Source organism: Marmota marmota, unplaced genomic scaffold, assembly GCF_001458135.2.
Source record: "Marmota marmota marmota unplaced genomic scaffold, marMar, whole genome shotgun sequence".
In the NCBI taxonomy this organism is placed as follows: domain Eukaryota; kingdom Metazoa; phylum Chordata; class Mammalia; order Rodentia; family Sciuridae; genus Marmota; species Marmota marmota.
Genome location: NW_026000174.1, coordinates 58266080 through 58279397, shown reverse-complemented (window position 1 = coordinate 58279397; position 13318 = coordinate 58266080). Strand labels below are relative to the sequence as shown.

General features: G+C 34.0%; 2 protein-coding genes across 2 annotated transcripts; both read right to left on the bottom strand.

The window, feature by feature from the left end:
* Positions 1–3275: 3275 nt before the first annotated feature.
* On the bottom strand, positions 3276–4211 carry LOC107135190 (olfactory receptor 5L1-like). Its single transcript, XM_015477113.1, has one exon. The coding sequence runs from the start codon at positions 4209–4211 to the stop codon at positions 3276–3278; it is 936 nt and encodes a 311-aa protein (XP_015332599.1).
* A 5733-nt stretch (positions 4212–9944) lies between these two features.
* Positions 9945–10886, bottom strand: LOC107159197 (olfactory receptor 5D18-like). Its single transcript, XM_015505774.1, has one exon. It carries the CDS (start codon positions 10884–10886, stop codon positions 9945–9947), a length of 942 nt encoding a protein of 313 aa, XP_015361260.1.
* Positions 10887–13318: the final 2432 nt, after the last annotated feature.

Here is a 13318-nt window from a genome sequence, read left to right as displayed (position 1 = left end):
TGATAGGTGTGGATAGCATGCAATTAAAGACTTTATATTATAAATTATGCTCCTGGGAAATTAATGCCTTACCTAAAATAATTATTAATTTCTGTGGTTTAACAAAGTAAGAAAAAATTGAAGTAAAAATTGATGTCATAGAAGGCTCAAAAATAATTAATCTCTGTGGAATGTGATCAGAAAATTGGTTTTAAAACCACCATAACTTGGTGTTCTATTGCAGAGTAGGGTGAACATATTAAGAATAATGCACATATAATTTAAATCGAGAGAAGAAACAGTTTTCAACACAAAAAAAAATGAAAAAATAAACATGGCAAATGTTTGAGGTGATAGTTATACAGATCACCCTGATTTTTATCATCACATCATATACGTGTATACAAACAGCACACTGTGCTCTATAAGTACAACTATCATGGCCAATTAAAAAGAAAAAAAAATATTCTAAATTTGGAAACAATACTAAAACTTCTTTTTTTCCAGATTTCAAGAGTGATTGGAATTCTGTATCCTAATATCTGATATGTGAGGCACAGATTGTATTGCCATTTGTAATTACCATGAATATTTATGATGAACTTTCCCTTTCTCGTAACACTACAAAATCCCTTAACTTCCAGGAGGGCAGACTGTGTTGAGCTACCCTGGAGTTTCTTCAAATACAATAATGGTAATAGATCTTCTGGTCAGATAGCTATAATCACAGGACTCACCTATTGGGCATGCATTGTGTGTTATAATCTATCTAAATCTTATTTAAAGCTTAGCTCATTTAATCTTCCTAATAACCAGCCAAAAGACAATTTTGTTTTTATGCATTTCTTCAAAGGAGATAATGAAAGCACAATCAGTTGTAATTTGAACAAACTCAAAGTATTCTACTGGAGAAGGCATATAGACTGTATGGAGAGAAGCACATATTCAGAATCAGTGTTAAGACTTTCTTATTTAACATAATTGTGCCAAAGGCAGTAGGGAGGGCTGTGGGCAGGACAAAGAAAGTGCCTGGAGACAGCATGGGAGACACATGGTTTATTGGAAAAACTTTCAAGAGGTCACTGACTACTCCAAAAAAGAATTCAGTGGCAACAGGCAGAAAACACCTCCATCCCTCTTGGTACTTTGGCAGGCACAGCCTCCATTCCCTGGTGGAGTTTTGTCCAATGGCAGCTACCTGGATGAGTGGCATACATCCTTTCTCTCCAAAACCACTCAAACAGGTTTTTTGTAAGTTAGGCTGCAGACGAAGTGACATCATCAGCATTCCTTCGCTTAGTTTTCTGACCAGCATCCAAGGAGTGTCAAGAACCAGCACGATTTTGATCAGTTCCTCAAACTCTAGGGCAGATGAGAGGATTAGAAATTATATATATGTGATGAAACTGAGGCCAAAGTGCGGAGGCAGATTTGTCTCAAATATCAGAGAGTAACAAAGGAAAAGTCTGCAATAGAAATGCAACTTTAATTGGTAGACTTGTATGTTTTGTATGTTCTTTAAATAAATATCATTTCTTAGTCATTTAAAAATTTAAAGCACACTCCTCTTCCTAGTTAAGGCTGATTTTATTCTCACTTAAGCATTAAATTTTATGAACTAGCTTCCATTTCAAAGCTGGTTTTACTTAAATCGCAAAACCTTCATATCCTTGATATCAACCCTGATATCAAAAACTGTAGCCTCTCTGCAGTTATTAAAACTGAAATTCACAGTGTTCCCTTCATGCTCTTTTAGATTTTAATACTCTTCACACCTTACTTTGAATCTTGTTGAGATTTTGTTTTCCTAAGGGACCCTGATTAATTGAACATAGGTGTCAATATATGGGCAATTTTGAGCCAATTCTCAATTCTTGGTGGCTTCCAAAGCTTTCTGTATTCATCTGTTTTTCTCAATATGAATACTGTTCAACCACCAGTGTTGAATCACCTATCTATTCAATAAAAATATAACTAAAGAGAATTTACTATATGCCAGAGACAGTAAAATAGATAAATATTTAAATAGCCCCAGAAACATATGATACACACCAAAAAATACATTCCAGAATTTGGTGAGTAAATATACATTTTCAAAATTTAATTTTAATGAAATACTGTGAGGTTAGTAAAGTTTGTTAACATTAGGATGGAGGAAATTGAGGACTGAAGAAGTTAAATTCTGTCAAACTAAAAAAATCAAGGTCAAAGTACCTGTCCAGGCTTTCATGAACTGGAGCCTATTGTTTTCAAACAATTATTATACATAAAGCTTCATTTAAGTAAGTGAATATAATTGAGAAAATGAAATCATAATGCAGCCTTAAAGTGTCAGTGGTGTACATCAATCAGGAATGATGAAGAAATATGATTTAGATGCATAAAGAAAAGTGCAAAAAAGAGTATTTCATCAAGACCAAAGATGCATCCAAGGAACGTGAACAGAGCTTAGAAATACACTTGTATCATTAATCATTTAATCTACAGTGAATTGAAGTGTTAGCAAGAAAATAAGAAGAAAACATAAAGTTAAAAAAAGAGACAATTCAGAAATTCTGTCACCTTTAATAATGTTTTTTTAAAAATGGTTACAAGTATATAAGAGGAGGAGAAAGAACTACAGACATAAGGGGACTAATTATCTACTAGGGATCAGTCTAAGCTGATGTTCTGAGGTTCTATAACACAATGTTCCTAAATACTTATGAAATTATTATCATATTACACATGAAATGAGATATTATCCAAGGTTCAAACACTGGACATTAGGACAACTGCAACACAAAAAGGAAAAAGGAATATATAGTAAATAATATTATGTATGTGTATATATAGCAACAAAAGAAAATAATAGAAGTATAGGTTTACATATATATTTTCCATTCTGTATACACACTGTCAATTGTGTGATCTTCCTTACAAAACTACTATTTTTAAAAGACAGTTTTGTGGGTCAGGGATACTAATATAAAGTATGAGTCTTATGTTCTTCTTTAACTTACAAAGGCTTTACACCAAAACAAGTATGTATGTCTGAATCGTGCCATTAACCATACTCATTTAAACTTTACTGATTATTTTTAAGTTAAAAACAAAAAAGAATAGTCTGAAAGTTTTGAAACATGTTTAATCCCACAGCTGGAAATTGAAGAGACACAAATATAGATAAATCAAAAGACTCACTTGTGACTCCTTGGCTTGTTCCTGTGTTCTCTCCATTTCAATGTTACAGTCCACTGATCATGCCCTCCACCTGCCTCTACTTTGCAACCTAAGTCCTGGTAAATACACATTCTCTAGGAATGCACTTTAGAGCTGACAACTTTTCTGAGAGCTTCTTTCACATCCTTATTTCTCAGGCTATAGATGAGGGGGTTCAGCATGGGGATCACCACAGTGTAGAACACCGTGGCCACTTTGTCAGCATCTCCACCATTACCTGAAGTAGGTCTACAGTAAATGGAAAGGATTGTTCCATGGAAGACAACAATGGCTGTGAGGTGGGAGTCACAGGTGGAAAAAGCTTTGCGCCTCCCCTCTGCAGAGCGCATCTTCAGGATGGTGATGAGAATGAACAGGTAGGAGGTGAGGATGATCACAATGGTCATAGATTCATTGAAAGTAGCCATGATGAACAGCAGCACCTTGTTCACAGTGACATCAGAGCAAGCAAGACTTAGGAGAGGGGGTAAATCACAGAAGAAGTGATTAATCACATTTGACCTATAGAATGGGATCTCAAGGGCTGAGCACAAGTGAATCAGAGCACACACTGATGCTAAGAGATAACAGCCAGAAACCAGCTCTGCACAGAGCTTCTGGGACATGATGACCATGTACAGCAGAGGATTGAAGATGGCCACAAAGTGATCATAGGCCATCACAGCCAGGAGGAAGACCTCTGTAACCACACAAGTGCAAAACAAATAGAATTGTACCATGCATGCTGGGAAGGAGATGGCTTTGTCCTTGTTTAAGATGTTGGCCAGCACCTTTGGCACAATGACTGAGGAGTAGCCAAAGTCCACAAGAGACAAATTGCTGTGGAAAAAGTACATGGGAGTGTGCAGTTGAGAGCTGACCTGGATCAGGGCAACCATGCCCAGGTTGGCTAAAACTGTTACTGCATAGATCAGAAGGAACACCAGGAAGAGAAGGACTTTCATCTCAGGGATATCTGACAATCCCAGCAGAATGAACTCTGTCACAGTGGTGCAGTTTTCCTCAGCCATGTGCCTACTATCTATGTGGCTGGGGAGGAAAAAAAAAAACCCTAAATGTTATACTTTATTATGCAATTCAAATATTATTTTGGCTGGTAAATAATGAATTAAAAAATAAACAAATAACAACAGACTCAATAGGATAGTTTAATTTTACCTATCAAGAAATTACAAATCTTTCACATGAAATTTGACAAAAATTATAGCATTGCATAATAGAGATATATGAAGCCTATAGTTTACTTCAGAGATCATATGAAATAATTAATATTTACAAAAACTTGTATACATGCTTTGATTAGCTTTTCAAAATCGCAAGCTTGGCATAGAATCATGAGGGGGTGATGCCAAAATATTATTTGATTGGACTCATTTCTCTATAAATTTCAAAACCATTTTTCCTAGCTTACTCTGTGATCAATACTCTAAATATTATGATCAAAGGAAATAAATTTTAAAATCTAGGGTAACATTTTCTGAGTTTTCCACTCTGACAACTAACAAGATAGGCGGCCTCTTTGTTATTGTTAACCTACAGGTGTTTATGTTTTATTGATATATTTTAGAGATTCAGGGAATTAGTTCTCTTGAGAATAGCCTTCCTCTATTTATGAGTTTTCTTCTTTCAAGAGAGCTATTTGATAATTTATTTCTCTGATTCTATCTCAAGAACTTGTCAAATCTGTGTATAGGATGTGATTGAGAATAAAGACCATGAACATAGCAGCATTATTTATGATACAGAAATTTCAGAATTGAAGTATCAGATAGAGGGAAAATGTCCAAAATTATAATACATATATGAGAGAAAATACATTTCTCTTTAAATGATCACATCAAATAATTTTAATGACATGATAACTGCCATGATAAAATGAGAGTAATAAACAGTAAAACTGAGGGACAGAGATATTATGTATACATAGTCATATGGTTTTCTTTCTCTAAATGATTAGGAAAAGTGAGATGTCTTTCTCTGAGTTCAAAGTAATGCACAGTTTAAAAAATGTTTTCCTGTATTTAAAAAAAAATAGGGGGTTGTTTGCTCACAGACCACTGCTTACTAACCAGGAATGAATGTGACCACTTTGTGACACTTTATGACATTTGTCAGTGACAGTTTTGGTTTTCCCAATGGTCAGTGGAAAAAAAAAAANGAGAGAGATGTAAAGGAAGGATGGTAAAAGGCATTCATCTGAATTATTTATGTTGATTTTCCTCTCACACTAGCCTTTCTTATGAGACATGTGGTTTTGCAGATTTATTCCCATTTCCCATTGAGAATGTCGTTTACTATAGAAGCAGCAGTATATTTTCTTAAAGGAATGCTTAAAATTTGGCATTTCTCAAAGCATTCTCTAAGAAAAGGATAATATATACACAGATTTTTTTAAAAAAAATTGTAATACTATTTCCCTCCTTTATACATCATTTTCTCTCACATATGATTACAATAGATTCCAAACATAGGAAAATATATCAAGTTTTCAGGTTCCAGAAAATATTATTAATAACCACAGCCCCCCCAAATAATGAGCTTGTAATCCAACCTACCTGTATAGTAGACATTCAACTGTTTTCTCTTTTTCTGAAAATGTTATGATGGAAAATGTCATAGAATTTATGTCTGTGGATGTTCCTCTGGGATCTGTGTTCCCTAAAATTCTCAAAACAATCACTGATATCTGTAAGATATCAACAAAATATCAAGAAAACTCTTGGGATTCAAACAATTTTTTCCACTATGAGATACAAAATGGGGAAAACAAATAATGTGGTACACATTATGATTCTGATTTTTTGTATGTTATTAAAAGCTAACACCATTCATTGAGAATTTTGATGAATTTGAAACACTGTATGTACATCCAAGCTTTGCCTCTTTGAGTCCTCACATTGCTATTATGAAATATATGAATGTGTTTGTCTGCCTTATATGTAACAGCTCCTTCCTGCAAGGTAATGGGTCTGAAGATACATTATTCTCCAAAGAAAGAGTGGGGATAATGAACCTCCATTAGTGAGAGTAATAGCCATTGCTCACATTTCCTGAGCACTTTCTATGTGCAAGGTACTTTTCTAAATCTAACTATTAAAATATTTCTTCTTTATTTTTATAAAAATAAAAGTATCAATGATTTTATGTCCCTTACAAATGAAGTGACTGAAGCACAGACAGGTGTAATTCGCCCAAAGTCACAGAGAATCCTTAGTGGAGATAGGCCCCATGGTACTTTTCAGTTTGTACTACCACTTGACTATGGGGAGAGCATAGTTTCAAGGACTCTGGGAGGACAGAGTCCATGTGCAATGCCAGAGGCCATTGTACTGGGGTGCTTCACCATTCTTCCTGTCTTCTCCATTCCTGAATATAGAACTTTAATATGAATTCAAGGTGTTCAAACCACAGTCTATGTGCCCCTAGGTAGAACAAACATTTAAAATTTTCATGGAAGTAGTTTCTTATAAGCCATTTCTAAATTCTAAAAAACATACAAACAAACAAACAAACAAACAAAAAAAACTCTTCCAAGTTTGATCCGAAGATTTTCTTAATTTAAGGAATCTTGGGTTTCCTTGAATTTGCAGCTAGCATACCTACATTCCTTTTACCCTATACTTTAATGGGATTTTTCTCTTATCCATTCACATTTTCTCTGTGAATTACTCTAATGAGAAAAAAATTCCAAAATCTAAGACACATTATCAAGAATAAAGGCAAGAACAAATATTGTCGAGGATGTGGGGAAAAAGGGAAGCTCATTCATTGCTGGTAGGACTGCAAATTGGTGCAACACTATGGATAGCAGTATGAAGATTCCTCAGAAAACTCTTGGAATAGAACCACCATTTGACCCTTCTATCTTACTCCTAGGTTTATACCTAAAGGACTTAAAATCATCATACTACAGTGATGCAGCCATGTCAATGTTTATAGCAGCTCAATTCACAATAGCTAAACTATGAAAGCAACCTAAGTGTCCTTCAATAGATGAATGGATAAAGAAAATGTGGTACATATATTCAATGTAATATTAATCAGCTTTAAAGAAGAATGAAATTATGGCATTTGCTGGTAAATAGATGGAGCTGGAGAATATCATGCTAAGCAATATAAGCCAATTCCCCAAAACTGAACACTGAATGTTTTCTATGATGTGCAGATGTGAATTCACATTAAGTGGGGCACTAGGGAAGAATAGAGTTGCCTTAGATTAGGTAGAGGGGAGGGAAGGGAAGGGAGAAGAGGATATATGGGGATAGTAGAAGGAAACAGAATGAAACTGACATTATTACCTTTTATCTGCATGACCAATGTGATTCTATAACATGTACAGTCAGAAAAATGAGCAATTATACCTTATCTCTGTATGATATATCAAAGAAAATAAATGCATTCTACTGACATGTATAACTAATTAAAATGAATTAAAACACTTTTGAAAAAGGACAACTTGAAATATTCATGACTTCTGAAGTCTTCTTCAGCAAGACAATCCAACTATTATTTTCCCCTGGGGTATACAAATGTATTTTCATGGAAAAGGGAATGTATTCTAGTCCATGGATGAATATTTTGAAATCAGATATAAAGTAGGCTGATGGAAATATTTGTTGAATACTAATTCAGGGTGCTCCTAGTAAACCCTAAAACTTTTGTCACAAGATGAATACTACTGAAGAGAACATCCCATGATACCAAAGCAAAAAGAGTATTTGCAATGAACATGATTGACTATAATGAATGTCATCCAACAAATGCCACACAGCAAACTATTTGCATTTCAATATCTCATACTTAAAGACCTGTGAGGCATTTGTAAAAGTTGGTTGGTTTTTATTTCTGGAAGAAAAACGTAGGGTAAACACTGCAACATATTTTTACAGGAATCAACTTCTTTAACAAGATTCTTAAAGTTCACAATAGAAAACCAATAAGTGGAATGGAATTAAACTAAAATTTTTCTGCATAGCAAGGAAAACAAGTAAAAGCATGCACAGTGACACTCTAGAATGGAAGAAAATTTTTGCCACCTGTTCCTCAATAATTAATATCTAGAATATATAAAGAACTAAAAAAAAACCATAACACTAAAACACCAAATAGTTCAATTAATAAATGAACAAAAGAACTACACACATACTTTTCAAAAGAGAAAATGCAGGTGGCATACAAATACATGAAAAAAACAAAACAAAACAAAACAAAATTTCTAGCAAACAGGAATTTATTTCTCCTGTCTGACTTTTCTCCCTCCCCACTGCCTTCTATTCTTCCCAGTCTCTGGTAACAGTTATTCTATTCTCAATTTCTCTAAGATCAACTTTTTAAATTCCACACAGAAGTGGGATTACGTGATAATTGTGTTTCTCTGTCCTGCTTTTCCACTTCATCTAATATTGCCCAGGTCTATCTGAATTTTTGCAAATGAAGTTTTTCATAATATATATTTAAACCACATAATATCATACAATATGCTATAATATCATATAGATAAAATAGTATATATGCAAGGTTAAATGTGGATGTTAAATCTTATAAACTGTTTTATTACATTATTTTGAATAACAAAGTTTCATGTAGAAGAATGATAGATATCTTTAATTTGCATATGGTAAGACCTGAGAAAATCTTTGCAGTAAACTTTCCTGAGTTTGAAAAAGTGATTAACTCTAGTAACTTCAAAACAAAATGTTCTAAAACTTATTTGTTAAAAATAACAACCCTTATTGAATTGGTCAGCTGCAATATTGTCATCTACTACAACATTGAATTAGAAATGAGACTGAATACACTTGACTTCTAGAATTAAGTTAGTTTTCTACAAATACATTATTTAATTGAAATTAGAAATCCAAAACCATATGCCCATGAAAATAAATATTTTCAGGAATATTTAAAAAGTTTAATTATATTTTATCAAAATATAGAGTTCTTATATTTTAATTAGTGATGTAATGTGACTATTAATAATAATTACAAAACAAAAATTATAATGAACAAAATAACATTATCAGAAGAAATACTTTATTTGGCCATATGAAATTGGGCACCAGATTACTCTTTTCCCTTAATAAAATAAATGGATTTTTTTAATATATATTAATGATTGTTCAGAATTTTATCTAAACAAATTTAGTAAAGAGAAGAAAAATGACACCCAAGTTATTTTTAAAAAGTGAGTTTATTAACGTAGAAATCTGGTGTTTTTAATCATCAAGTGAATAGGACTTGATGATTTTTATCTTATTTTGAATAATAATATGGTGATATTAATTATCCCTAGATGAATCTTTATGGGTCTTATTATTTTCACCATCACAAAATGATCATATACTTCAATGCTGTACTATGCATTATTATAATTATTATTTCTATTTTGTAAATAAATTTCTCATGTTTATTAATAGGCTGGTATACAGTAGGTATCTTATAAGAAATGGGGATTAAATTAATATTGAGTTATACAAGGATATCACAGATAGAATGCATGTGTCTTTTAATCTTCACAGTTTAGAAACTATATTGTGCTAACTAAATTTGTGATTAAATGTATTAATGATAAGAGAGATTGCTGACTTTTTCAGTATGGAAAAGAGCCAAGTTTATTCTGTTGGAAGTGAAATCCATTTCCACTCCATTGCACAATATTAACTATGTCCATATTAATGGTATCCTTAAAAACCAACCTTCAAGAACACACTTTATATATGAGAACAAACTCTATGATACTATGATGCTCAAAAAGAAGGGACTTTACCACAAAATAATTTGCTGACAGTGTCCTTGACATCCTTATTTCTCAGACTGTAGATCAGGGGGTTCAACATGGGGATCACCACTGTATAAAACACAGAGGCCACTTTGACCGTGTGCCTGGAGTTCTTGGAGTTGGGCACACAGTAGAGGAACAGGATGGTGCCATGGAAGATGGAGATGGCAGTCAGGTGAGAGGCACAGGTGGAGAAGGCCTTGTGCCGCCCACTGGCTGATCGCATCCTGAGGATGGTAACAACTATGAACATGTAAGATGTGAGGATGATGAACAGTGTGCTGACTTCGTTAAATGTGGCAAAAATGAAGAGCAGCAAATAGTTGGTGTGGGGATCTGAGCATGAGAGGGAGAGCAGGGAGGAGAACTCACAGAAGAAGTGGTCAATGGTGTTGGAGCCATGGAAGGACAGCTGTAGAGCAGAGCACGTTAGTATCAGGGAACAGGCCACCCCCCATGCATAGGATCCAGTCACCAGCACAGCACAGAGTTTCTGGGACATGGCCACTGTGTAGAGCAGAGGGTCGCAGATAGCCACAAATCGGTCATAGGCCATCATTGCTAGCAGAAAAGCTTCAGTTACCACAAAGGTACAAAAGAAAGAGTATTGTACTATACATTCTGAAAAAGAGATGCTTCTGTCTTTTGCAACTAGGTTAACGAGCATCTTGGGAGCAATGGTGGAGGAATAGCAGAAATCTACAAAAGAGAGGTGGCCGAGGAAAAAATACATGGGGGTGTGAAGTTTGGGATTAATTTTGATTATGGCAATCATCCCAATGTTCCCTACCACTGTGACGCTGTAGATATCGAGGAAAACTAAGAAGAGGGGCACTTGCATTTGTGGGTAATCTGAGAAGCCTAAGAGGGTGAACATGACCCCACTTTTATTTCCATCTGAGAGGACCATGGCTTCTTTAGGTTATAATATTAAAGTTAGTCTTGAAAATGAAAATAATAATGAATGATGTGAAGAAACAGTAAACTTGATTCATTCCTTTATAGAACCTGTAGAATGAAGCAAGTTTTCTTTAGAATCTAGATTTTTATTATACAAAATAGACCATATGTTTAAATTTTGACAAGCAACACCATTTTTAAATTTTCATGAAGATCTTGAAGAAAATTTTAAGTTATCAAAAGTAATTTTGAACATTAAGATATGGGAAAATGAGCTCAAAATATTTATGGCTATTTTAAAAAGATCCTTGCATAAAAATTTCAGCTATTATTGAATATTGCATATTCATGAAAATGAAGCCTACCAGTTTCGTAATTGATTATTTCAGCTCTGTATCTGTGAGAAAGTTTTCAACAAATTAATTTTATATTATGTTTACATGGTACTGTTTACTGCCAGCACTATTTCTTGTTGCTGTATTGCTAATTCCATATAGCACTTTAATCTGTTTGACCCAATAAATATGATACTGAAATATATAACAATCATATTTCAGAAGACATTCTTTTCAACTCTTTTAACATTACCCACTGAATAACAAATTTAGAACAAATTTTAAAGATGGTCTAGTTGATTGTTTCATTGTTTTTGAGTTGACAAAACAGAAGCCAGGGAAAGTCTAACCTTCCCAATGACACAAAAAGACCAATCTTCACCTCTGTCTTAAGCTCTGATCCACAGACTTCTAGCCATGAGTCCATTCCCTATACTAGACTAATCCACATTCTAGGTCTAGATGCTAACACATTTCCTTTGTTAATAATCACACTTTTAATTTGTGAGCAAACCAGGGACTTTTATACATAGAAATAAACCCATGACCGTGAACCTGTCACACAGCATCAAAGGAAGGAACAGAATGAGATCCAGGGAAATGTTTTCACCCAGGAGTATCAAGAGTAACTAATTATATTTAGGAATCTGCCAGAAATTTTTCAAAGACAATCTGTTTATTCTCTCTCTCTCTCTCTCTCTCTAACTCGTTCCTTGTTTCTGTTTCTGTCTCTTTCTCTTTCTCATTGGACCCAGTAACCATTAGATGCTACCATACCACAAATGTCTTTCTCTATTTTTTTTTTTTTGGTAAAGTTGTCTATGCTCACATAACCAAATAGATAGTTTTCAGGTATTGCATCAATAAAATTGGCAAAATATATGCATGATTAAGACATTCAAAGGCTCCAAGCTTTTGATATTTATAAATACTAATCATTAATGTAAACTCAAAAGAAAATCCTTAGTGTGACCTCAAAAGGAGCAATCACAAAGCTAAAGACTCTGATTATCACATTTTTAATAATAAAATTCCATTTATCTAAAGCTTTAAAAATTTATTTTAAACCTGTATTACATAGAAGATAATGACTCCTATGATCCATATGCTGTTATATGGCTAGTAACTTTATATATCTTTGGGTTTAGAAAACACAGTGGCACATATCTTCTTCCCTATTGGCTTTGTCTCTCCAGTGTGATTACTACATCTGTTCACAGGAATCACATTTCTTATTTTATAATCTTAATAAAGTTGATAGCTTTTACTTTTTTTCACTAGAGTCTATTCTATTGGAATCAATTTCATTTTACTTATATGCTTGCCTATTCTACATTGTCCATGCCTCCACAATTTGCAGAAGTGAAACAATACACATTCCCCAGCTTTTCAGAGCTGTTGTTCCTCCCTGCACCATACCTTCTTTGAGGAGCTTGGCTGAGCCAGGGCCACTAATACAAAGCCTGACAGTCGGTGCTTTCTTGTTCCTTGCAAATTCACATCTATTTCTCAAAGAGCATGTCGTTCTACTGACTTTCTTCCATCTTCACTTGTCTTCCTGATTGAAATAAATTTCAATCTTTCTTTTGAATTTTAAACCTGATAAACCAAAGTTAGGCCTTCTCCTGGTTGGGAGGGAAATCTGTGTTCTTATACCTGTAGATAAGACCCTTGGAGACAAGAACCCTAGAGACTAGATATTGTCCCCATTCTCTAGAGGTGACAAAGCAACTATTAAACTAATCACCTTATCTGATAGTTATTTTTTAATTATGTATTTTTAAATTATCACAAATAAATTCTTCATTATGGACTACTCTGTGACATTTCAATACATGTACACAATATGTAATGGTCAGATTAGGGTAGATGTCAAATCTATTACCTCATGCAGTTATAATTTCTTTATCTTGGGAACATCCAAAACACTCTCCACCAGTTAGGAAATGTTCACTAATTATCGGCAACTGTATTCTATCATGCTATGCAACATTAAAAGTTATTTCTTTCACACATCTCTAATCTATGTAATAGCCTTTCCAAACTCTGCTTCCCTGACACCCTTCCAAGGCACTGGTTATGCTTTTCTGTTCTTTACTACTGAATC

What these genes read in the sequence shown, in the direction of transcription:
- LOC107135190 (XM_015477113.1), bottom strand. Translation starts at nt 4,211, where the DNA reads ATGGCTGAGGAAAACTGCACCACTGTGACAGAGTTCATTCTGCTGGGA.
- LOC107159197 (XM_015505774.1), bottom strand. Translation starts at nt 10,886, where the DNA reads ATGGTCCTCTCAGATGGAAATAAAAGTGGGGTCATGTTCACCCTCTTA.